We start from the raw sequence: 27,748 nt of genomic DNA on the forward strand, positions 1-27,748 counted from the left end.
GCTTAAAAAAAAAAAAAAAAAAAAAAACCAAACAGACATGTTATTCAACTATAGTTGTGCAAAACTTTGTGTAATGAGTTGCATAAGTTAAGTTGAATAACATCTTATGCCAATGTTTACTTTGAGTTCAGCTTCTTCCTTTCATCATTGCAAATATACCATACAAAGATATGTTTTAGAGCACTTTTTCATCATCTTCTATCCAGTTTTACTGTCTGCTATCTGCATGAGTTTTCATTTGTCTCAAGTTTTCTCACCTCTCGTATCCTGGGATGCCAGATGTGTTCTGTGTTGAAGAGCTCTGTGCCATTCAGTGCTGGAACATCTGGTTGTGTAAAGAAAACTCTAGTTATCAATTTGGAGCATGCAAATATAAACCAGCTAATCCTGTGTGGAGCTGTTTTGAGGCCGACAGCTTTTTGACGTTGGGACGTTTGAGAGACAGAAGAAGAAGGAGAAGTTACCTGTACTATTACACTTCCATTTGTCCAGTGACAGGATGGCTCTGGCTGGTGCGAGGAAGGCAAAAGCGCTGGCCTGGAATAATGGCAGCCTGAACACAAAGAAAGCATTGTTCAGTAATGAAATTAAAAAGCCTCAATAATTATATCAAGTATTATATATATATATCGTTATATGTAAAACAGAGAGAGATAAAAAGAGATTTTCTGTGTAGAGCCACCTGGGTACATCACTTCCATTGTCTTTATTCTTTTCTTGCTAGTAATTATTCTCATTTATTTCAATCTCATTCACTCAGTGTGAGAGTCCCCCTGGACTTTTGACAGCCATCACCCTCTGCCAGAGTTTCCTGGAAGCTGGACTGAACAGAAAATTTCTCTGTTGTTGTTATGACGAGGCAAATATTAAGTGGCATCTAAAATTTTTTTTTTTTTTTTTTATATTATTGAATGTTTGCAGAAAATCTAAATGTTTGAAAGGCGTGAGCATTTACCAGGCTAATAACAGATGCTGCATTATGGGAACGGTCCAGAGCTTCAGCCATACTGTATTACGGGCTAAAAAAAGTGAGGATGTCTTGGCTGCTGCTGCAGCAATTTTGACAGTTTCTTTGTTTAATCATTTAAGAAATGTTGAAATACTGAATCAGTGGAATATTCCTTTAACTCCCAAGAAATTGTAGCTGCTTGGGCTGCCACTTTTTATTCATATTTCATTTCAAAATTCACTTTTTGAAAATGTGACTTTTGTACGTGTCCAAATAGAGTTTCATGACATAATTGTTCCTTATTTTGACGCTGGGAAAAGTACGCCTACCAAAGTCTGAAGGCTCGTCTAGCCTTGAAGCAAAGAAAATTTAGATATTTTTATGCACAGTTCAAAAGGAAAGAGATGAAATCACTGAGCATGAGAAAATTTAGAAGAACTGACAAAAATGGGAAACAGATGTTTCACATTAAAGCCTCATGAGGAAAGACGGCCATGATCAATCAATCAGTCCCACTGGGTTAAAGGCATTTTCCACGTTTTGTTCGATTTTTTTGTAACCACCAACTATATGATCACAATCTCCACTTCTGTTCCTGAGGTACAAGGTTGAATAATGGCCCAAAGTGTTTTTGCACTTATTGTGTATGTCCTATTAGACATTTATGTGAAATTTTGTAATAATCAGAGAATGAATTCTTGAGTTATGGCCAAAAACATCTTTTGTGTGGTCACAGTGACCTTGACCTTTGACCACAAATTCTAATCTGTTCATCCTTGAGTCTGAGTAAACGTTTGTGTCAGACGTAATGAAATTCCCTCAAGGCTGAGATATCACCTTCAGGAAAATGGGATAGGAAGAAAAGAAGTAGTCAGGACAGTGTTGTGCACTATTTTCACTAAGGCTTCGGTCAAGGCCATCGAGCTGGTGTCAAAAAGAACATTGAGCGACTGTGTCTGTCTGGGTTTGTCTGAATGAGGCGATTTGGCTGCTGCGTCACACAGGGAACAATAATGAGACACTGAGAATCTGCCACAACATGATGGAAAGATTAGTTTTATTACAAAGATGGAAGCAGTGAGTTTACCTCACTGAACTGCTATTCTTTTATGAAAGAAAAATAACACCTCATGCTAACATGACCTGGCTTTCATTGAAATACCAATCTGATAGATGGGATAATATCCATGGCAACAGGTAATTTCTCATGTCAGCTGATATTTTATGGGGAAATGATGGAACTGATGAAATTCTCATGAAATGAAGCAGGTGAATGACTGGTTATAAAACACACACACACACAAAACTGGATCACATAATGTTCGATCAACGTTACATAAGAGCAAAAACCAATTGAACGTGAAATGTGGTGAACTGCAGAGATGAACAGATTCCAGATCAAGGCATATCGATGTAAAGTGAAGACAGAGGGGGAAAAGAACATGAAGGGGAATGTGTGTAAGCAGTGAGAACAAGGCATCTTAGACTAACAGAGTGTAATAAATCTGTGAGAAACGGGATGAAATGAGGTATTCCTGACATGCGCTTACTTGTGTATCCCAGAGCAGAGTCATCCCTTTTGCTTAATAGGTTGATGACAAAGATGCATCTGTGTGTTTAATCAATTAAAGCTTCAGCGTAATTCACACTGCTTGCCCAGAAGTGATGCAACAGTAGAACCACATGTAGCTCATTCCTCTGGCATCCAGTCAAACGGCCCATGTCTTTAGTTTCTGGAACTTTATGAGCTGCTGTTCTGTTGTCTCAATTGATAGAATATGAACTACTTTCTATTCCAACAAAAGAAGAAGTCTCAGCTGCGCGTGACAACTGCAGTCACATGAACAAAACGAGGAAGTTAAAATACTATTACCTCATCATATTCCGATAGAAAACATATATACAAGACAACTGCGACAGAATAAAAATCTCTCCCTCTAAAAAGTAAGACGTATAATATATGCTGTCTCAATTTAACTGTGAGGTACTTTCAATACAAATTTATATTTAAAAACCGACTGTTTTACAATTCTGGGAACGTACCAAGACAAGAAAGGGCATGTAAGCATGTACTCAAATGTGTGAAGACACACTTACACCCACTCCGGAGTGACATTTAAGCTGAAGACTGGAGAAAAAGAAACTTAATGTTGCCCGTGTCTTTAAGTGGTACATAATGACAAGAGAGAAAGTGGAAGAAAGCGGAGGAAGAGAGAAAATTTAAGACTTTTTTTAAACACTGCATTGAATGTAATTACAACACCTTTTTTCACAGAAGAATGACAGAAAACAATCAAAAAGACATTGTTTTCACATTTTTGCCAGTACTTCTCAGCTATATGTGACAATAATTACTAGTGCTATGATTAATCAATTAACATGGATCCTCGTATGAATCACAGAAAAGGTCTGTGGGGCAAAGAGCCTCTTTTTGAAGTTACTTAATATTTAATTGACTTACTCTATAACATTTTGATTTATGGAAGGACTGAGGGCCTTTCCCTCATCTATGCCCATTGTTTTACAATCCACACATGTCTGGACCCAGATCATTGACAGAAACTGATGGATTGACCAATTCTAAAATAAATTATTAATTTGTTAATTTAAGTCTTTGGTAAAATGGACTCCTGGTGGAGTCAATGAGCCTCCTAGCTACTGTCTCCTGACAGCCAAAAGTTACAACTGTTACCGTCTACGGCAGGCAAGAAAAAATATTTTTAAGACCTTTGTGAATTAAATTTAAGGTTTTTAATATTTTCTAATGACTTTTTCCATGGAACTGAATTCAGTGTATTTTTAAGACTTTTTAAGAAGAGCTGCAGTTAGCCTGAGAAAGAGGCGATGAGGAAGTGAAAGACATTGAAAGACATAATAAAATGTACAACCGAAAGAAAAGCTGCATTGTCATGTACTGCTGCATGACTGGGGAGTGTTTTTTATTCAAAGCCTTTCCCTGCCTCCATGTGATGTAGTGTTGCTGTGGGTGTGTCTGTGCGAGTACCTGCAGCCCAGTGTGGTCTGTAGCAGGGTGGTGATCCCCACACAGAAGAAGATGGTCCCTATGAGCTGACTCGTGGCCCACTGATCGAATCCGACACACATGGCCTCAGCGAGGAGGAATGGCACAGCGATCGTCCCACTAAAACACGTCAAGTAGTGCTGCAAAGACAAGACGCCAGAGTCAGTGTGTATGTGTGTATCTGTAACCATGACACATGAGTGGTCATGGAAAATCTATGGGTATTCCCCTTTACATAAAATCATCTGAAACAACATTATACATTTAAATGGCCATAACTCAAGAGTCTAACTCATACTTTAAACACAGTTCATCTCTGTACCAAGCTCTGATGCTCCCAGAAAGGATTTGGATAATCATGGTTAATTTTCCTTTAATAGCTTGGATGGTATGTAGTTTAAATGTCAATGAATTGCAAGTTTGGTTTGACAGTTTAATGAATGAAGTCTATGTTTAGTAATGCGGTGGTTAAGTTATAGTTTCATGCGTATGTTTGGACAACATTTGAAGTTGGATAAATTTCAATTTGTTGAATTATTAATACACATGGTAATGAATAGCTAATGTTTATTTATTTTCTTTAGTTGTCAGAGAACCAGTTTGCACTTACCCACTTTATCTGTTGGTCTTTGCTAATCTGTCCTAACAGAAAGGCCATTCATTTGATTGGTATTCCTGGAGCCAGACAATCCTGAGGACACCAGCATTAAGCCACAATATTCTACACTATGTGATGTTTAATGGAAGTAATCCCTAAATAAAACAACTTAAAGGACAGCTCCCTTAGTGTTCGAAGGGTATTTTACATTTGGCCATTTTCCTGTTGTATTTCACAGATACATTAGAACTCAGTAATGACTACGAGACAGAGGGAAGTGACAGAGAACAAAAGTCCAGTGTCAAATACAAACACACTGAGGTCACACAGTGAGGACATTAACCAATGAACTACCAATATCCTATTTTTGTGTCTGGTGCCCAGTTATGTAATGCATACTGGGGATGGTCGGTTGGAAGAAAAACACTACACAGTGATAAGTGCTAACATATTAAAAGTGTTTGGCACAGCCTGATCTGTTAGTCAGGTAAAAACAAAACAAAAAACAACAATACAAACAAAAAGATTACCTGTAAGCCTAAGAACACACACAGGTACCAGGGAGGGGTGTCTTCAATGGTGTAGATCATATCCATCCTCCTTGCGTCCGTACTGTCTGTGCTGTCCAGCGTCTCAGACATCGAGCTCTACATACACAGTGACACACAAAGAAGCAGGATATCTTCATAATTCATAACCTTCTTGACATGTTTACTTTGTCCTCTGCACTGTGCTCTGTGTTAAGGCCCAGAGTAGTGTATATTCTGAAAGAATTTTAGGTTTTGCAGAAGTACAGGAAAATAACTGTCAGATGACACCAAATGAAACCAAAATGCTGATGTAAGAAAAACATGTGAGCAGATACTAGGAGGGCTGAATTTTATGAATGAAAACAACTGCACATAAAAAAAAAAAGAAAAAAAAAAGAAAAATGTATGTATGAAAGAGTGCAACAGATGATATCTGTTGATTGGCAAAGAAAAATGCACAGTCACAGTGACAAAGACAAAAGCACACACAGATGAAAGAGGGAAGATAACAGCGAAGATGAGTCAGACTTTTCTTTGTGGTCCACACCTCATCAGCACTTTTCTGCTATTTGCAGTTTTAATGTTATAAATATACATACTCACAATAATATATAACTTTGGAAATAGGCCATTCTGTCAAACGTTTTGCTGGTAATTATAGTTTTAGTAAAATTTCGAATGCAGGACTTTTACTGTAACCGTAAATTTTCACAGATTGGTACCGCTACTACTCTGAAGTAAAATAATAAATAAATAAATCTATTTATAGGATGTATGGGAAAAGTGAATGAAGAAAAACAGACCGTCAATGAGTGATGCCAACTGTGATTAAAATAAATTACAGTGTGCAGCACAAGTTTGAGCACATGACTGTATGAGTAATCTTTTTGAAAAGTGTGACTATGTGTCACTCAGAGATTTATGTGAGAGTAAATTATAATTTTGAATGACAGGTGAAGCACACAAGGATTATGTTTCTGCATGTTTTCTTTTGAATTACCTTTTCTGCTCCTTGATTATCTTTAGTGTAAATGGCCATCAGCTCTGTGTTCTCAGTATCCTGGTCTCCATTGGCACCACCAACTCCGTTAACCACCACCTAAAACACATAAATGCATTTTGATTTTAAATATCATATATATATATATATATATATATATATATATATATATATAAAAAAACAATCATTATTACAGCATGCGATAAAGAAAAAGGATGAACCAGATTTGGGAGCGTCGACATGACAACGTTTCCTACTGTATGCAAACCTGCTGCCTTACAAACAAATGTCTTCTGCAAAGTAGGTGTGCGAACGTGTGATTTTCCTGTGTATGTCTCCAAATATATCTATGTCAAGTTAGTCAACAAAGGGAAGATCATTTAAAAAAATAAATAAATAAATAAAAAAGAGTGAGGAAAAAGGAACACACTGTTAGGATAAAAATCACTTTGTATTACATTTAAAGCTGATGTACTTGAATACTTGAATGTTTCTGAGCCTGAGGGACAATATGCAAAGAAATGGAAGCATGCAAAAATGTTAATCTGCCAACTGCCACATCTGTCTTCGTGTTGTTACAAGTTGTTTTATCACAAGCCAGTTTTTACTGTACAGCCCCACATTCCCTTCTGAGAAAAATCTCAGGGAGGGGACTGAGCTTTGAATGTACTCGTGTGTTTTCCAACATGTAAACATAGTCTGCCTTGTTCACATGCCAAGCCCACTAGATTAAAGAATGAGCAGCAGAGTCTCTGTATGTGTAAGAAGAATTCCTCAAATACTGGAAATGAATGTCTATAACCCTGAAGTTGTAGAGGGAGACAAACATTTCCGCACAATGCTTCAATGGGACATAATAACTGCGAGGGAAACTTGAGGCGAGTATCGTATTTCATTCCCTTTGTGTTTTACAGAACGGCTTCAGATAATGACACAGGAGAAGCCCTGCGATTGTTCTTAACTTAGTTTCTAAAGGAAACCAGCACACTTCAAGGTCACTGTCACAGCTCTGTGGAAAGTTTTATCTTTGTTTTGTGCAGCGGAAGCAGTGTTCAGATCCTTTACTTAAGCCTGTATTGACAGATTTTTTTGGGGACTAACATTGTAGTTGATAATGGTGAATGTGTCAGCAGTTGTCTGTTGACACTTCCAGCAGATACGGCACCAATAGCATTCAATTAGATCCATGTTTCCAGACAGCAGACGGACACAAGTTCACTGGCTATCCAACGCCATTTTGATCTCTACCAACTCCTTACTGTTAAGTGCTCCACTGTGTTCATCAGCTAGCTGCTAACTTTGTCAGTGTGCCGGGTTGTTCCAGGCAGGTGTCAGTCAGTGGCTTCATTAAAGCTTTTTGTTGCCCATCTATGATGCTGTTGAACCACTACTCGATACTTTTTTCAGCATTAACAAAAACAGGAAAGCTGCAAATCAGAAAACCAAAACAAAGAGCTGAAAGACACCATAAAGCTAAGGAGGAAGTGAGGGAAACTGCAGAGATGGGTGTTTGTCACTATAAGCAACCTGTTTCACATTCTCATTAGAGCTATTTCCAAGATGAAAATGCCGATTACAGTTTTCAGGAGTTACAGTGTCAAGTGGAGGTAATTTTATCTGCTTTATATACACTTTGTGAAATAAATCCGTAACAATGTTTCTTAATCAGCAGTATAAATAATTACAGTGGAGTAAAAAGTTAAATACTTCTTTAATTTAGTGGCACGCAACTATAAAGCATCGTAAAATCTAATTACTCCATGAACGTGAAAGTTCAAACGTCCACTTTTTTTCGTTGCTTATCCAGGGCGGGGTTGCAGTGGCAGCAGACTCAGGGAGGATTTATGATCTCTGGAACGCCGATCAACACGGAAAAACGATCTGAGACAACAGCCACATTACTGATGTTGCAGCACCAAATCATTCTCATGTTCCATTTTATTCTAAAAACCTTAAAATAGTACTTAAATACAGAACTTGAATAGAAGTATCTAGTTAAAGACCACCACTGGATTTATAAAAAAACAAAACAAAAAAACAAGCAGTTATAATAAAGCACAGATTTGTGTTTGTCCCCGTGTGTGATTTATGAATTTCCATTGTTGTCATTTTGCCTTTTGACCTAGATGAAGCACCGGCCTGGAGCCAAGCGGACAAACAAAGGAAATGGACGGACTGAACTGCTGCAGCAGCAGCAGCACGCACCAACTGGCCATGAAGTGGACAGTTTGTGTGTGTACTCTGGCCGTCCGCTCACACAAATACATTCCAAGAAAAAAAGCAATGCCAAATCTGAGTGAGAGTCTGAGAAAGAGAAAGAGACGGGTAGATGAGAAGGAGGGTGAGAGTATTTAAAAAGTTGTGAGCACATTGGCCAAACCCTGTCTTTGACATTTTTTCATTATGAGCTTACTAAGCATGTCCATGCCAGATCTGTGGTTTTGTCACTGTGGGAAAATTTTAAAACGATGAACAAAGGCCATTGAACGGTTATGTACCGGTATAGGGTAGAAATCTGCGCCGTGTTTGCTCTCCTCTTCATATCTTCCCCCCTCACTGCTGCTGTCCATCGACTTGGAGGTGGTGTTCTTCCCCACTCCCATCCTTGTGCCTTCGACGTCCTCTTCCCCTTTCTCTGTCCCTCCTCTGTCTCGCTCTGGTGTGAACACTGCAGATGAATCCTTCAGTCCGATTACATCGTCCAGGACTGCCTCGTCTGCTTTGAGAAATAGAGACAGATAAAGAGAGAGATTATTATCTTGATTTATAACATTAAGGGATCTAATATCCTGACTTCATTGTGAAGGTCTGATCACATCACACAGAGCCTGAGAGGCTGCCAGGCCTCTTGTTGATTGGAAAAACCTATCTCAGGTTTGTTTTGTTTTTCTTCTCCATTCTGGACGGCAGGAGTATGTTACCTGCAAACATTTATCATCAGTTGCTTCTTGGGCTGTTGTAGGTTTTTGGGTTGTTAAGCAGATTATTAAAGCACTTTTAAGACTCCCGTTTTGTCTCTGGAAACTTGACTAGAGGATTAACTAATCTTGAGCTGGGAATGCTAATCAGGTATTTTGATAACTGATTAATAATGAAGTCATTTTTCAAGCGTACTTGCCAAGATTTAAGTGATTCGAGCTTCTCAGATAAAAGGATTTGCCCACTTTCTTTGCCCCATGTTAAAGTAAACTGAGCATCTTTCGGTTTTGAACCATTAGACATAACTATCAATCTGAAGACATCACCTTGGCCTTTAAAAAAGGATAATTATCTTTTTTGACATTTCACAAACCAAACAATTAACTGATTAAATAATTGTCAGATTAACAGATACTGAAAATGATTGTTGCAAACCTGCATCTATTGTTATCAAATAGTCAACAGATTAATTGAGAAATAATTTTCATGTTGCGAGCAGATCATTGTCTTGTGGAGACGAGAAGAAACGGGGCAAAGAGAGATTACACTAGTATTTGGAGAAAGAGTGAAACATGGACAATCTTTTGACAGAAGAGGAGCAGAAACAGCTGAGAGGTGATGAAAAAGGAGGCATATAAAGGATTGGCGGTTGCATGTGTGTTACTTTTGTTTGTGTGAAACTAAACAAAGCGACGCGACACTGAACCATCCCAGAACTTTGTGGTTTTTAATAATCACTGTCACTAGCATGTGATCGCATCACTATGTGTTTACATATATAGTATATTCAGAGAAGGAACAGTCAATCAGAGATATATAGTGACCAAGTTCACGTTCATTTTATGTGTGTGAAATGTTTAAATCTCCTCGAATAATTAGTGTGGTAATGGATACCAATCTAACAAAAGTATAATGTATAAATAGGGATGTAATAAGAGGAAATTGGCTGAAAGGGAAACTAAATTCTGATATCCTGCTGTTGGTAGACGAGAGGCATGTCAGAAATAAAAGAGGATTTAGAACCACACTGAGTGTAGACAAGTGCAGAAGTGAAGATGCTTAGTGCAAATGAAATTGATGCCAGAAAGCAGTGCAACATCCTATCAAACAGTCAAATACAAGTAATAAACTAAAACTAGTCTATTCTTAGCTATAGAGCTTCAGTTATAATTATCATCAGACAGAAAACAAAGGCACGCTCAGCTCAGTTTCTGTACTGCAGCTCTGGAGCTCTGAAACTTCCGAGTTAAAAGAAGTCTGAGAAAAAGCTTTTATTCATAAGTTTGGAAACAGGAGTAAAAGTGAAGGATTCTTACTTTCATCTTTCACTCAACTCTGAATTTTTACTTTCAGCATTTTTAAAAAATACAGGCTCGGGTCGCTCTTATAAAAGACATTTTGATCTAAAGGAGAGTTCCTCAACAAGTAAAACTGAAATAACTAACCAACTATTCTCTGACAAAAATTGCAGAATGGTTTGGTGTACAATATGTGAAAAAAAAAAATTAAAAAATATTCAGTATAAAAGATAGCCACACAGTGGATGACTCAAGCTGAGGTTACATCTCCAACACCTCTGTCTGGAGTTAATAAAACTGTGAGCATGTTCACACGACGTTGGTCTTTGAACAACATTTTCTGATTGAGATTCTGATTGAAGATGGCATTAGGCAGCTCATGAACCATCACTTTAAATGAAACCACATCACAAACAAATACTGTGCTAGATTCATCAGGGTCCACTGACAGATTAACTGCAAAAGCAGTGTTGCAACACAAAAGACAGTTATACTGGATCACTGAGGTAATAATGTTAAATGTTTACTAAGCCCTCTGAATAAAGTCTTACAGGTCAGTGAAGAGTGAACTTGTTGGATCCAGTTTCCTTCCTCCCACTGTGATGAAAAGCGGCTTCATTATTTAAAAGGTCATCTCATTCATTACTTAGAAACCAAGTTACCAAACCAACTCCTTTTGTATTACAGCATTAAAACCAATTAACTATGTACACAGTTGTTTATATTATTCCTTTCCTTTGCTACCCGTTTTTAATTATGGATGTGTATAGTACTGATATTAGGGCGGCGACATCCTTTGCTTTGTTTGTGCCTTTGGAAGAATTAAAAATCCAATAAATATGAAAAAAAAATGTTTGTGGAGCGCTTCTGTCTACAATCAATGTAATTCACAGGTATATTGGCTAAAACTAAGATAAAAATGACCAAATATACAGTATATTTAAAAAAAACTCTTAATGCTAGTAAAAAAAAAAAAAAAAAAAAAAAAAAAAAAACAATAAGACTGAATGATTAGTCATTTTAGATCAAAATCATGATTTTAAAAAGAGCCATTTTCAAACTGTAAGAGCTGTGATTCTAAGTATAACTTAACTTTCTTACAGCTTGTTAAACAGTTGTTAATAATGTGACTTTTGGCAGTCGCCATGGAGACAACCCAAAAAGGCCTGGAGATAATCTATTCGAAATAATAAAAAAAAAAAAGAAAAAAAAAAAAGAAGAGGGGCATCCTAAAAGCCTTGGGCCTTAAAAACAGCGACCATAGAATCACAAATGCCCAGCTTGAGTTTTGATGCGTCGTGTCCATCTCCCCTCACATTTCCTGTCTATGAAAGGCAATGAAATTACATCCCAAAACACTTGGCAATTTTAAATGTATTCTTTAAATTGTTAAGCGCAGATGTCTTTAGCAAAACTAGTAGACACGACAGTACAGTAGATCTATTTTGTGCTAATTCCATGCTTTACTTGTGCATAACCGCACATGTCAGTAAAAGACTTTAATGGACATCTCAGAAGATGCCTACCTGGCATCACCTGTACTGTGCCTCGTCACCACCGTTCTTCTAGGTCACATTCCCTTTTCGTATATTTTTTTTTTCCCCTGACCCCAAAATAAAATAATCTTTTCCCATCCAGCCAGTCTCCCTGCTCTCGGTGTAAAATGTTGGGATAGGTGTAATACCTAGTTGACACATCCCATCACTCTTGTCAAGCTGGGCGGCTGGGAGCATCTGTGTGGAAGGGGCAAGAGAGAGGGAGAGGTAGAAGAAGAAGAAGAAAAGGAGGAAATAAAAGGAAAGAAGAAGAGATGGGGGAGGAGGCAGAGAGGAGAGAGGCAGAAGGGTAAAGGATAAGGAGGAGGGAGGTGAGACATAAGTTAATTTGACAGACAGCATTTAATCACAAGCATAAGTTATTAGTGTGACCTATAGAGGGAGCAGGTGATTTTAGGGATAAAAGAGAAAAAAAAAAGAAACCAGTCTCTGTCACAGATGCTAGTCATGATTAACATGTTAATATTTGAAAAAGAGCCTTTAATAAGCTTTGTTTATGTTCAAGAAGTGATACAATCCTCGGGGTTATGCAACATTTAATCATCAAGTTAAGATCTGGAAATGTGGCCATATCACAAAAAGGAAATCCACAGGAGAGGAAACATGAGCAGTCATATGATCATGCAAGTTTCAAACCAGGGATTTAAACTCAAAATTACCTGAGGGCACCAGATATGACAAGACAAATCAGCACAAGTCACCACACTCGATAAGCTTTAAGTAGCAAAATGTTCTAAACTAAAAATATCTAAAAAGATAAATCACTTATCAAAATTGTTGCCGATTCATTTTTTATGTTGACTGAATAATCGATGAGTTGACTAATTGTTTCTCCTGTGACACTGAGTGGATCATTAGCAGCAAAAGTGTTGAAAAGGCCCACTATCATATATATTATATAACAGTCAGAGGTTATCTGAAAGGTTGCATGTGGGTTAAGTTTTTAAGTAACTTTATAACAACTTGAAAGCAGTAGATATGCAAATGTATGTCTCCTAGTTGTTTGTTATCGGTTGTAAACATAAGGTGAAATCTATCTCGACCAGTCCGTGTCCACCACTTCTTGTTCTAATAAAAGGGTTAATCTGACTCCGTGTTGTTGGGACAAGGAATGACACGTGCCAACCTTGTGTGAGCCTTGTCCCCTCATTGATCAATAATCATTTTTCATTAATCTTCACTCAGACAGTGTTTGTGTTTTCATTTCTGTGCTTCACCAGAATATCCACCACAGGAGAAAATCAAATCAGGAAATAAAAGTTTAGAGAATTCAATCATTGGAGAATCCAATTTTCCCCATTCAATGAAGAATTATTAGCAAAATTGTTCTCACTTCTGGATTCACGCCCAAATAAATTGGTTTAGATAATCTGTGGGGATTCCAGAAAGCAGGTTTAGTAGAAGCCATGGACTGTTATCAAAATGATGCCTAAAAATAAGAGCCTTGTTATTAGGGCTGCAACTAATGCTTATTTTCATTATCAATGAAACCATTTCCACAGACACAGAACAGATCCCTTGTTGACGTCTTCCAATGTCTGATTTACCTGATCAATAGTGCAAATGCCAAAGATATTACGTTAATGATATAGCTGCAAAGCTGTAATCCTCTAATAATTCCACGTGATTACAAATATCCATAGAAAGTGAGTGCTTCTCTCGACAAGTAATTTTCTGACCAGTGAATACTGTGTACAGCACATAACTGACCCGAGTGCTGACCACCCTGTGGCACTCCAAGTACTGTGAGCCAGGAGTGAGATGTGGAGTGTGACAGAGAGTATCCCAGCAGCCTCTGGGTGAAGGAGAGCCATGCTACTGTAGCATGACATCCTCAAATGCCAATTTCCACTGTTGCCCAAGAGACAGAAAACACTGTCCTCGTCTAATCCCTGTGTTTTCTGTCTTTTGGTGTTGACGGGGAATCTGCGTGTGCACACACACACACACACACACACACACACACACACACACACACACACACACGACAAAACAAAGGAGACATGGGGAACTGGAGCGAGAGAAGAAAGAACTGAAAGTGAGTTTTTGTGATTATGTAAGAGGAAATCTGCAGTTCCATCAACATTACTTTTCACATTATGTAAAAGACAACATATAAAAGAATAAAAGCAGGAAAAGTGTGTTTTTCAGCAAAAGAAAACAAGAGAACAGAAAAGAAGAGAAGAAGACAAAAGCGAGGAACAAAGACAACTGCGTTGGTAATTTTAACCCATCCCAGAATACACTAGCTGGTGGACAGAGTTACCACCTGTATCTATAACCATGGTAACATGATCTGTGGATCCTGTGCAGGCTTGTGCCGTGTCATGTGTGGGCCTTCACACCAGATGTTTGCATTGGCGGTTTCATCTCAAGTGCTAAATTTGACAGAGTGTGCATTCATGTGAAAATCAGCTCCGTCCCCTCCAGGTGTTAGTCTGTAGTTCAGTCCTTAAGTCTGGACTAAGTTGAGCCTGCAGCGGGATTAGAGTGATTTACTGTGTGAGAACTGGCTTCAATACCTTCAAGAAAAACCATCTGAGGTCATGAAAACTTACACATCTGAGGATTTTCAGACTGAGTGGAACTAAATCCACTGAAAACACAACGTTTCAATCAGAGATCTTTGTCAGGGACCAAATTCACAATATAAAACAACATCTTAATACTAAAGCTACAACAATTATTCTCATTTACATGGAGCGTGACCTCAATTACATTCTCAATTAATTGTTTAATGTGCAATATGTTAAAAAAAACATTTTAATTGTCATCACAATTTGTCAGAGCCAAGACGACACCTTCATTTTGCTTGTTTTGTCTGACCAACAGTCCAGACCAAAGGATATTCAAGTTTACAATAAGGTACAACAGAAGAGCAGCACAATTATGATCAAAATCCCTAAGATGCAACAAACAATACACAGAATAGATCCAACTGAAATGTATATTGTATGCACTGTTCATCATTTCTAAATAAAAATTTCAAAAAACAGCTAACCTGATCTGGACTGACCTGTGTTTGCAGCTGATGTAACAGTGATATCAGCTCACCTTCTCTCTTAGCAACAACAGGGAAGTCTCTAGCTTTTCCTCATTTTCACTATATATGCAGTTTGTTAGGGAGCCTCAGAGAGTTTGTGGATTACAAGGTTTGAGTCTCAGTTATATCACTGAAATGTTAAAGGATTCAAAGTTTGTACAATAATGAAAAGGCGGGAAAAATCGAAAAAAATCAATATTTCTCTAGTGTCAAAGTTTTCTTTGAGGCAATCCATTTTAGCAGCCACTCAGATCAAAATTATTACTTACAACTGCATTAAATACCAAAGACTGAAGCGGTTTGCTGGTAAATGCACTACAACGTTATTGTGCATTTTCTGTGGGTAAACAGCGTTAACCAAAAGGAGAACTTTGTTGTCCAATTGGCAAGAACAAAGCCTCAGCTGAAACCAATCTGCCTCCTCTAATTTCTGTTTTATAATCTATTACTTCAAGCTACAAGACTTAAAACTGCATTTAAAAAAAAAAAAAAAAAAAAAAAAAAAAAAAAAAAAAAAAAAAAAAAAAAAAAAAAAAAAAAAAAAAATATATATAAAAGTAGACATGTACTTCATGAGCAAAGCATTGAAAGAGTTACAAAAAAAAAATTTTAAATAAAAAAAATAATAATAATTTTCTGATGAAAGAAAAAAAGGCTGTTAAGGTCCATTTCTATTACAAAAGACCTCAGATAAAAAACAAACCCACAGGATGTTATGGTTCCAAGTTAGCCCTGGTGTACTGTAATTAAACATTTCCACAGCTGTATGAGCCAGAGCAACTTGAACTAATAAGACAGCTCACCAGGCTCAACCCAGTAGATAAAAAAATAATAATAAAAAAAATAGAAAATTTGTTTCCTGTTTTCCTAGTAAAATTACACAAGAACTGTATTTACTTTGTGCATGTGTATATTTAAACAAATGAGTACATATGAATTTATTAACGTCAACAAGGTGACAAACAGGCTTTAAACTGTAAAACTTAAGTTTAACTTTAAGGTAATATTAATACTGTCAATGCACATGGAATTACTGAGGTCCACTGTTTTCATTACTGTTTTGTAGTGATCACTGGTAGGCCTAGTAATCTGTAATGTGTGATATGTATAAACATCCTCTCTCATTGTCACTTAGAACAAGTTGATTGAACATTTCATTAATGAAAAATACATATACAGCCAGGTGTGTGCTGCATTATTCCATGAGCATTCAACACTACAGAGCTGAGCCAGTTTCCATCCTTTCAAGTTTGATTAAAAATAAATTAACCTGTCAATCACACATTAAAGTAATGTCACGACTGTTGTGAAACTATCCAAACCAAGAAATAAAAGATGCTACAAATTAAAGTAAAGAACTGAAATAATGTTAAAAAGGCGCATGTCTACCTCTGCTCGTGTGACGGCAGGCGACACTTTTACGTGACAGGCTCCACGTGAGGGGTTCATATTTCACCATAAGGGGCAAGTTGGGGGGGGATTGTAAAACGCCTGCAAGGTCATGTTTACACTGGTCAGCTTCCTGTCAGTGGCACAGAGGTGAATGGAGATAAGACAGTTTGTCTTAGCAGTTCAGTGACTACGGCTGCAACGATCAGCTGATTATTTGAATCGACAGAAAATAATTCTATTTTTAGATGTATAAAAGTGCTTACAGTGAAAACAAGGAATAAAAAGTTACAAAGTCATTGTTTGTTTTGTCTCCAAACCCAAAGAATTTCTATTTACAGTAATATAAAAAAAAAACTGAGAAAATGAGTCCAAGAAAAGTTGAATAGTTGGCACCAGGTCCTGCTGCCCTTGATTCAACTTTTCTTGGATAAACATGACCTGGATGACTCAGAGTCTTCACAGACAGAAAAGCAGCCATTAACTATTTAAAAACTGGAACCTGCAACAACATTTTTTTTTGCCAAATTAATTCAATAATTCTCACAATTGCTGATTGAATTTAGTTCAACCTGCTACAACTACAGAGCGTGACAGTGAAACTCTTCTTTTAATTCATAGTTAACAGGGCTTTTAATGGTTTACCACTTTCATACATCCATCTCAGGTTATCACACATCACTCCACTTGATGCACCCACAGTAAAATTTTATTTAGACATGGTCAAGAGTTGGTTTTGCATCTCAACCTTTTTAGCCTGGTTTACTAAAAGCCAGGTTTTCTTGGTTTTGTTTTATTGTATTTAAATGTGATAAGTGAGTATGTACTGTAACTGTAACCTGTCAACTATGTCTTAATGGTTTTATTTTCTTAAGATTTGTGAAACACTAAGTTCAGTCTTCAGCCTGAAAGGTAAGAAACAAATATGGTATGAAGTCACCTGGTGAGGTTTTTGGTTCGAAAATAATCCCACAGACATTTGACCCTTCATGTCACATGGTTTCCTCTTTCTGGTCTCAGCATGTATTTTGCCCAAGTCAAGCAGATTCTGACTTCAGGGAAATGCACACGCTCATTTGTTGTATAACACCAGATTACTGTGGCAGCTGCCAGTGCCAATAACAATCAATATGATTCAGTCACTTAGAAACACCCAAAGCTCTTAGCAAGACATCAGTTACATAGCTTCCAGAGACAGACGTACACGTGCACAGTTCTGGTTTTGTAACTCAATTACCCCCTGAGCAGTTCACTGGTTTGAGTGAGCCACTTAAATTGGATTTTGTCTTTTTTCGGCAGTGCATGCACACACTGAAATATCTGCCTTTACTTGTGTTGATCAGAAACAGCTGGAATGATTTCAAGGCTCAAAAAGGAAACAGATTTATATACAGCTCGGCTCATAAAAACAAAGTAAAGATGGCACTGATCCCTGCATTTTGTCTTCATTACATTTGAACTTTTATTTCCATCCATTTTCCATTACTTGGATTTACTGCAGTTATGACTTCTAATTAATTTCTGTCATTTTATGTAACTAATCTACATTTTATGGATGTCGTCTGTTGTAATATTTATGCATCAAACCATTTTTGGAACCATCAATAAAACACTTTCTAGACTTCTAATAGTTTTGGGGTGTATTGTAAATTTGTGCCTCCTTTACCCAATCATGATTCAACAACAAGCCTAACAGTCTGCAGACATGCCAATGGCTCTGTGAAGCTGTACTCAAGCACAGTGGTGCTTTGAGCTAAATGCTAATGTCAGCAAGTTCACAATGACAATGCTTACACACTGATGTTAAGGAGGTGTAATGTTTACAATGTTCGCTGTCTTAGTTTACCGTGTTAGCATGCTAACATTTGCTAAATAGCACTAAACACAAAGGACTGATGGGTCCAAATTTAAATGGAAAAATCCACCAGTTGAAATATTCTACTAAAAGCCCAAAATATCAACCTGCTGATGGCGCTACATGAAAAGTCATGAGATCATCAAAGTCAATGAGATTCATCTTCTACGCACCATGAACATCTGCACAAAATTTCAAAGCAAACCATCCAGTAGTTGTTGATATACTGTATGTCGGTGTGGACCAAAGAGGGGGGAACCGTCAGAAAGGGGTGATGATGACAACAGTGCAGAGAAAGTACAATTAAGATTATACATGACTAATGAGTTTCATTAGTTTGGGAAATTTAGTCAAGTTCCAGATTTAAAAAAAAAACAAAAAAAAAACAAAAAAACTTAACTTACACTGTGGGGTTTCATTTTTTAATAACTTGGCTGGTCTAAAGCCAGAACATTCCTGCTTTCTTTATTAGAGTTCAACAACAGGAGGACTTCCATGCAGCAGGAAAAGACAGTTACATTCAGATCAGGGAACAGAGATGTTCAGCCTTTAACTATATTTCTCTCCCTTTCTCAAAGCAACAACACAGCATGCCATCAGCAGCACACAAGTGGTTGTTGAAGGCTAGATATGTATTCTCACCTACAGTAGACCTGTACTGTAACTGTACACTTTTTCTTATAGGCTGTTCCACCACCCACAGCCTCGGGCATTTTTTCCATGAAGCCCAGCAGGGATGTTTAAGACTAAAAAGGTATCCATTGTTGCTTAAAGTTGATGAAATCCTTTAAGCCTACTCAAGGCAGATTCCTGCTGTTGCGCTCAGCGGGACAACCACTTTCATTTGCTTGTACAGTAACTGTGGAGATAGATTACCTTCATTCAGCCCCTTAAGAATTTCATCATGATCAGCTAAAATGCCTAACCCAAGATACTAATGCAGATACTAAATGTTTTTACAACAAACAAAAATACCCAGTTACATTAAAAGTGGGTTATCGCAGAGATAATGTTGTGATTGTATTCCATTACAACACTAACACAGGTTAGAGCTGCGGCTGAGCAATATGAGAGTGCAGTGATGTTCAACGTACTGTAGTACTATAGAGGTGAGATACTACGGTAATGTAGTATAGCTGCAACTTCAGTTTAGGCTTATTTTCTCATACACACTGCTAGGTTTGCAACTAATGATTATTTTCATTATCGATTCATCTTCCTATCATTTTTTCAATTAACTGATAAATCATTCTGATTCTAAAATGTCAAACAATGACCAACATTTTATCAAATGTCTTGTTTCTTTTCTGGCCACCAGCCCAAACCCCAAATATATTCTGTCTGCAATGATTTAAAAAGGAGTGGAAAGCAACAAATCTCCACATAAGAGAGGCTGGAACCAGAGGCCAAGTTCACGTTAACAATTGAACAATTGACTTAATTCATTGTTTCAGCTCTACATGTGGCAGATTCAGGTAAGGTTTTGGCGAAAAATACAAATATTACAACTAAACAAGTATTAAAGGGCTATGAGTAGCAATTACTTTCTTTACTGCTTAATCATTTGGTCTAAAAAAAGATGTCAGAAACAGTAAAGGTAATGAAATGCCCATGTCAACGTATCCAAATATAATCAACAGCCCAAAACCCAAAGATCCTTACAATCATAGAAGACTTGCTGAAAGAAAACACATTTAAAAAGCTGGAAGTGTTTTTTTTTTTTTTTTAGCATTTCTGCTTAGAAACAGTATGACCGAAACTAGAAGGGCACTCGGAGAGAGCAGAGCACCACAATTGTCAAAGTCAAACAATAAACAGCAGGCCAGTCTTCGAGGAAAAATAAATAAATGAATAAATAAAATTTAAAAAAAAATCTAATTCCTGCTAAATGATCTGAATCTAACCCAAAATGTAATGGTTTCTTCTGTACCCCCTGGTACATCCCTCCACCAAGTTCAGTGCAAACTGGTTTAGTACGTTTTGGATAATAATCCTAACAATCAAAACCAAAACACAGACATAACCCCCTCAGTGGAGGTAACAAAGCATTGTCAAGAGAGTTAATTTAGCTAATCAATTAATTAAGTTTCAAAGTTTTTTCATAATACTTTCAAAAACAAATCCAACTCTGCAGCAGAATCACCCCACACACACACACACACACACCACACACACACACACACACACACACGTTGTGGAGGACATTTTGTGGTTCACGTGATGTGTGTTGGTATGACAGGGGACAGGACAGACAAAACAAATAGGACGGTGCAGAGAGATAAGGAGACAATCTGCTGATGACAGATGTGAACACTCCTCACAGACAGACCTGAGGACCCGATACCACAGCCAGGACAAGCTAGAGATCAAGGATGGATGTCAAAAAAAAACAAAAATAAAAAAAAAAAAAACATTACTAGCTTGTAAGGTGAAGGTGACCAGCGAGGACTGAATTGAGGCTAAGCCAGCTTTAATAGAACAATAGACTTTACTGTGTGAGTGGCACACACGGAACAAGAAGGCAGTCAATTTACAGTATTTCCAAAATAATCATGGAAACATGTCTGTGGACAGTGAGCAGACGTGCTGGCAGCAAGAGCTAAAATGATTAGTTAATCAACAGAAAATTAACTATTGATAATTTAAATCATCTCAGTTTGTTTTGTTTTTTTTATTTGAGAAGAAATGCCGACACTTCACTGATCCCAGCTTCTAAAAAGTGCAGATGATGGTTTTCTAAGTCTTCTATGATATCAAATTAAATTAAATCTCTTTGGGTCATGGACTGTTGATTAGACAAACAAGGAATCTTAACATGTGGCCTCTGGAAGCTTCAATGGGTAGTTTTCACTTTTTACAGACAAAGGTATTAAGTGATCAATCAAGAAATTAATCAGCAGGTGAGTCAATAATGAAAATAATCATTAGTTGCAGCCGTAGCCACTTGTATGTGTAACATGGAACTTGGTTCCAGGTTCTTGAATGGAAGAGTTGACGGCTCATCTTGGTCTTACAATATAGTAAATAGAATAATTTGGGGTTTTGGACTATTAATCGGATAGAACAAGACATTTAATGAGGTCACCTTGAAATTAATCAGCAAATGAAAACATTCATTAACTGCAGCCCTAACCATGTGTGCACATAGTGGTTGTTTCACATTGATGCGATTTCATTTAAGAAGCCGACTGTAGGCAATGAAGTGAGTTCACCTCAACTTTTATTCTGAAAGACAGCGTGAGAAAAAGCTGCAATAAAAGCTGCAAACATTGGCAGGGTCCATCATCAATAATGCTTTAATTATCCAACACTAATGTAAAGACAGGAAGGAAATGAATGAAGCATTAAAAAAAAAAATCTTTTCAGTGAAAAACCTTGTGAAAGAACTGAGATTATTCAGGTGTTTAAGAAAAGGAATTACATGGAAACAACTGTGGATGCACATGGTTTCCATTGTTTTTAAAATTATATGGCTAATAAGAGCACAGACCTCAGATGGATCACTTCCAGTAGAATGGAAAACAGTAGAGTCAATTAGTAATGCTCTTTAGTCTGCTGCTCCCAGTGCATTCATCATCTGTCATGCCTACTAAATCTTTATGAAACTTACGTACGATGTGGGTCATTGCTCTGTTCATGATCTGCCTGAGAAAACATTACGGCATTTAACTGTCTGCAAGTGACGCATAACAACTCGGTAACTTTTTTTTTTATAAAGAATGGTACAAACTGACATTTATTCTTTATACTGACAAGAGAGGTGGAAAGATAATTCATTTTGCTCGTCTTAAATAACACTTTTCTTGGAATTATGGCTGCAACAACAACTACTACTACTAGTGACTCATTTGCATCACTTTCTTGATAATACAATTAATCTTTTAGTCTATAAAATGTCATAAAGCAGTGATAAATCATAGTTCCTACACACTGAAAATCTCAAGATCTAAAGTTTACCATCCGCTAAGAGACGGTAAAACAGCAAATCCTGACAATTAAGGAGATGAAACCACCTGTTAGATTTTTACTGTTACTTGAGTAATGAATTAAATGACCAATAATAAATGACCATTTTTAGTTGAAGCTCTGCTTGCAATACGGACCACACAATTTAGTAAAATGATGTGACAATATGTTCAACAACATCTAATTAATCTCATCCTTGATAGACGATACTGTATTTGCCTGAATGAAGGATCGTTTTTTTCCAGAAATTACATGTGAGAAAGCGGAGCTCATCTTAAATATGACGACTAAATAAATCAGATTCTTGAGTGAGTACCACTACAGAGAATCTTGCACTGTACTGAACTACATAAAGACAAAAAAAAAAAAAGGAAGATGTAGAAGCTGCAAAACACTGTTCAATCTAGAAAAGAACATGTCTTTAGTACAAAAGCTCTAGGATCTACACCACAATATGATTAGTTACCATCGCAAATAAATCAGTAAGTGGCCCCAATGGTCACTTCCATCCACACATCCCCGCTCACACAAGGAGTAAATCTTTAAAATGCAAAAGGAAAAAAAAAAAAAAAAAATCTATTGAATGCTCATTTGTTCCCCAACTCGTTACACCAGGCCAGATGTGACCCAGTAAAAATCACTAACACTTTTGTCTAGTCATCGAGAAGCAGACACAAACACACACACACACACACACACACACACACACAAAAAGGACATTCCTGTGTGATGGATGGCTGATGAAGAGCTACAGTCATTTTGACACAGGATTCATCCTCAACAAAGAGCTGATGTCATCCTGAAAAACTGAGCTCAAGTATCAGTGACATCTCATAAAGATCATTCTTTGACACATAAATTTAGAACAGGTTAGAATTGTGATGTTGTGTATGTGTGTGAATGTTGTTCAGCCGAAGTTATGCAAGAATTATATGCTGTGCTCTGCCGCCTTTGGCCATTTAATCCCCATGTTTCTGTATTCATTCCATCACACAAACACACTGGAGATTAGAAAAGGCACAATGTTTGCCACTAACTCTTTATTCCTTTTTTTTTTCCCCTTTACTCAGCAGAAAAGTAACACACCTGTTAACAGTCTGCACATAATAAGCAGAAGTGAATGTAATTTCAGGACATACTATTCAGAGGCATGTGCTAAAAACCAACCATTTACCACCCATCATGTCACCACCACACACACACACACACCTTTACACAGTACAGTGGGAAGGCACAGCATGACCCAGCACTACAGTGTAATCTTAGTCACATGCTGCCTACAGCAAACAGGGCCAGGAATCCATTTCTGCGACCCAGTTCAGCTCAGTGTGCCTGTTCCTGGCCCAGCTTGGCCTGACATCCTGTGAAGTGATCCTTTGCTCTATATCCTTTTACTGCAAGTCATAGTGACCAAGTTTTCAAGTACAAATCCTGTCGCAGATGATCACTAAATCTACACTCAGGTAAAACAGGTTTATCACCATTGTGAAGTTAATTTCTTCATGTCTTCCATGTCATGTAAAAAGTAAACCGGCTGCTGTAACTGGGCAGAAAGGATTAAGAGGAAGCAACACCTGTGATGATTTGATTTCAGTTTAATGTACAAGCTAAACTTCACTGCAGAAAAACTTCCTTAACAACTGTTTCTTATGCACCTTTCAAGTAAACTGAGAGGAACAATATGTTTTTTAGCCCGCTTTACAGATTAACGCCTGCACAGCTACATGCACTGACTCACTGAACAACAACGGGAGGAAGAACCTGGTCAGTAATTGTACATAACACCTGTCAGGATGCCAGGTTCAGAGAAGTCGTAACGGCAAATCAAGTCAGACATAAAGCTCTAAAGCTGACAGTAAGCTGTAATTATAGTGCATGTTATAGCTTGAATCATGGTCAGTCTATAAAGTGATAGTATAAACGGTGGTGTGTGCTACCAACACTGATGAGACAAAAATCAATCAATCTTAGTTCTGATACAAAAAGGACTTAAACATATTAACTACAAGGTCTTCGATGTAAAATTAGGGAATCCACAATAACATCATAATTACTATCCTTATCATCAGCACAGGTCAAAATGACTAATGCCTCTCACCAAGACAGCTGTAGTCATAAAGGCTTTTGATCCAGTCAGTTTTATATTTATATTGTGTCAAATAAAACAAAGGTTATCTCAAGGCACTTTTTATATAGAGCAGGTCTAGACAGTACTTTTTATAAAATTGACTACAGAGACCAAACAATTCCCACCATGAACAAGCACTTGGCGGTAGTGGCGAGGAAAAACTCAAGAGAGATGATCATAAAGAGGAAGCAGGAGAGGTTTGGGAAATTTACCTGTGCAGTAAGCACTGGCGCCCCCACAGGGATGTGAGCTCTCACCACATGACTGTACCTCTCAGTCATCCTCATGAGTCTGTCCTAAAAGTGCAAATAACATAGCTGCCATCTGTCACATCTGAAAAAGTGACATTTCTGCATGAAGAAGTGAGGCTGACTGCTGCTGGGCTATCTGGATAACTAAGAAAATCTGAAACCCTCCTAACATGTTCAGCTGGTAGGTGTTGGGTTCCATTTCTATGGCTTTCTTTTTACTTTCTTAGTTTTATACCTTTTGTATTATGCTTTTATATACATATACACTGAGAGTTACTGAGACCACAGTCAAATTCTTTATGTGTGTGAGCACACTTTGTCAATAAAACTGATTCTAGCCATTTGCTTGGGTTCAAGAGCAACTCAGCAGGATACTAACTCCAGAGAGAATTGAAAGAAATTTGGAGCTCTTCCACAGCTGGTTAATTTTAAAGTTCACTGTTGACAGCAGTAACTTCACATAGTACCGTGCAGGAGTATTAAAAATAAACACTGGTGGAGAGGGACTGGCACCAATCTTGGCCAAGATTGGTTGTCTTGGTCTCACATGCCAGGGTGCCACAAGACAAGATACAATTTACCAGTCCTGAGTCCTGTGCAAAGTGCAGGGACAGGTGCAAAACTTAACACCCAGCATGCAAAAATCAATACTGTGTACACAGACTGAGCTGCCACAGCTAACACTCTGCAGATGCTCAAAAACACAAACACATAAGCTAATTAAAGAACACCCACATTAAGCCTAGCATGCAAGTTTAATTTAAAAATGAATAAAATACGACCATATACCACTCATCTCAGCATTCAGGCTGTTTTCAAACCAGTTTCTCGGTTCAAGGTTGCTTTTACTGTCCCTGAAAATAGAAAACTATCTTGAATTAAAGGAATTAACAGAGAACAATCACTGAAGATACTTAATTGATTAAAAAAAACAAAAAAAACAAACACTTGAAACACTGGTATAAACTTAACATTACAATCAGTTACAAGTGTGCAAACAGACATCGCACCTGCATGCCTACAACCACACACTGAACCCTCTCAGCGCTATCCGTGCTCTGCTCTCTCTATCGTCAGTGTCTCCTCATAGAGCTGCTGTTAATAAGTATAACAGACAGAGGGACAAATGAATGTAACGATTGTGCTTACACAATGGGACCCTGTACCTCTTACTGGAATTCACAGGCTCATACACAGAGGTTAATGCATGAGAAAAGTCAGACACAAACCTAATGGGCTGCCAAACAGTTGCCTGCCCAGAAATGTCTTGGAGGTATGAGGTGTGGACATCTTCATGATCTTCCTTGTAGCCTATACCAGGCTAAGAATTTGAGCCTTGAATTTGACTATTAGGTTTCCAAATCAGCTGTTACTACCATGACACAAGGATGGCATAATATTCTTCTGCAAACCAAAATGAAATGAAAACAGACGTGTGTGTGTGCTCTCTATCTCAGGTCGCTGTGTATATGAAGCTCTAAATATTCATAAAAAAGTGATACCACACATGACACCAGTTTGTTGACTGACTACGGGACATTTGGATACAGAATTTGTGATATTGAATGGAAACTGTCAGCGCAATGTTTTCTCTGGCACATGGCCGAAGCAGAATATTGCTATCTCCCATCCTTAACAGCTGGCAAATAGGGGGGTAACTAAGTACTTACTTAGGGTGCCCAAACTTTTGGACCAAATTCACTGTTCAATTATTTTCTATTTTTTTGTTTTATAAAATAAGAAGAACATTTGTAGATTTAACCTTTAATGTCTGTTTGCTGAAGGAGTCATATTCACTTCTGTTCAACATATGTAATTTTCACAGGAGGTGCCCACACTTTTGCATAACGCTGCATTTGAGATCTCACAAAGACTGGGCCCAATTCCAGACTCCCAAGGGAGGCAGCATCTTTACCCAACTGCATTACAAGGTTACTTCTATACTCTGCACATATGAACTTACCTTTTTAATAAAGTGTGTTTGACAGATGCACAAGAACACATACTGTAAGCACACACACACACACAAATACACACACAAACACCTGCCCAGCCACGTTTCCAGGAAAAACCCCCATCATCAAGAGCCAATAAATCCTAATGGCCAAATAAGCTCTTGTGTCCCAGATTGTGCTGCCTGGTAGCTGCAGTTTCTTACCAGCTCTACCTATTGGGGGTCTCATTAATTTAAATGGTACATGACAATATCAGTTAGCCTTCCTATTGCAAGTCACAATTAAAACCCCCATATCTAAAAACCTTGAGGCATCTGACCTAGACAACATAAAGATAAGTAGTTCCCGTGTGAAATGTATATTTTCCACGCTGTTTTGTCGTGCTAAATAAAGACATGGAAGATAAAGAGGGGAGGATGAGTACGGCTAATTTGGCCTTGTGTTTCACGGTTACACTTGAGCATCAGCAGACACACGGTCATGCCGGTGGGCCCATGAAGTCCTCCAGCTACCAGAGGAGACACCTTTACATCTCTGAGCGTGTTAACGGCTGCCAGTTAGAGCCCCGGCTGCGGCGACCAAAGCACGACTCTCCGCATGTCCTACTTCCTAACATCCACATGTGTGTTAAGTCTGTCTCATAGGATTAAAAATGGCACGTTTTGTGCTCACCTGCCTGGTGAAAGAGAAGACGGAGCCCACTTCCCTTCTCAGCTAACCGTTGGCTCGTCCCCGTGGTTAGAGCCGAGCGGACGGAGGGCAAAGATAGCTTTGTTTGATACCGGAGAACAGCCCACACACAGAGAACGGAGAACGAAGGACTGGAGGACCGAAGAGATGAGACCGTCCTCAACCCAGATTCTTCTGAGACTAGCTGGTTCTCCGCCACAAACGCGGGTATAAACGAGCGACAGACAGTCCGTGGAGGGATCTCGCCTTTCATAAAGCCACGGGGTTGACTCTCGTCATCACGCACGCCCACGTCCGCCCGTGACGTCGAGGACCTGCCTCTCGCCCAGCCTTCGAACCGCGGCTCAGCCAATCAGCAGCAGTCTATCAATGACACAGCCCTACCTCCCTCCGCCGTGTAGACCCATAGTATAGACCTCAGTGCCTGCAACAGCTTTTGTAATAAAAAGCGCTCCTTGCATAAGCAGCGCTTTTTTTTTTGCTGTTGCTTAACCAGGCAGTTGACTGACCTCTAAAAATATTAATATACGGTCTTTCTGCTCGTCTTCCACCTTCCAAGCGCCTCTAGGTATATGTCCTCCACCACACTGCCATCTGAT

The 27,748-nt window shown here is 38.1% G+C and overlaps 1 protein-coding gene across 5 annotated transcripts in view; it reads right to left on the bottom strand.

Moving 5' to 3' along the window:
* The window catches only part of slc23a2 (solute carrier family 23 member 2), a 38,487-nt gene extending 11,094 nt beyond the window's left edge, over positions 1-27,393 (bottom strand). The window contains exons 1-8 of one of the 5 annotated variants that reach the window (XM_023414462.2): positions 27,132-27,199; positions 12,001-12,049; positions 8,598-8,818; positions 6,100-6,198; positions 5,100-5,216; positions 3,954-4,111; positions 465-553; positions 258-325 (exon numbers count right to left, since the gene is read on the bottom strand). In XM_023414462.2, coding sequence (XP_023270230.1) covers positions 258-325; positions 465-553; positions 3,954-4,111; positions 5,100-5,216; positions 6,100-6,198; positions 8,598-8,818; positions 12,001-12,049 — 801 coding nt within the window. In that variant the 5' untranslated portion in view covers positions 27,132-27,199. Of the gene's footprint in view, positions 1-257; positions 326-464; positions 554-3,953; positions 4,112-5,099; positions 5,217-6,099; positions 6,199-8,597; positions 8,819-12,000; positions 12,050-27,131 lie in introns of all 5 variants that reach the window. The other 4 variants (XM_087176097.1, XM_023414463.2, XM_087176098.1 and 1 more) reach the window with 4 other exon arrangements.
* Between the last annotated feature and the right edge of the window lie 355 nt (positions 27,394-27,748).

This window comes from Seriola lalandi, unplaced genomic scaffold (genome assembly GCF_002814215.2).
Source record: "Seriola lalandi dorsalis isolate HSWRI2012SDOR001 ecotype SW California unplaced genomic scaffold, Sedor1 jcf7180002054529, whole genome shotgun sequence".
Classification (NCBI taxonomy): Eukaryota; Metazoa; Chordata; class Actinopteri; order Carangiformes; family Carangidae; genus Seriola; species Seriola lalandi.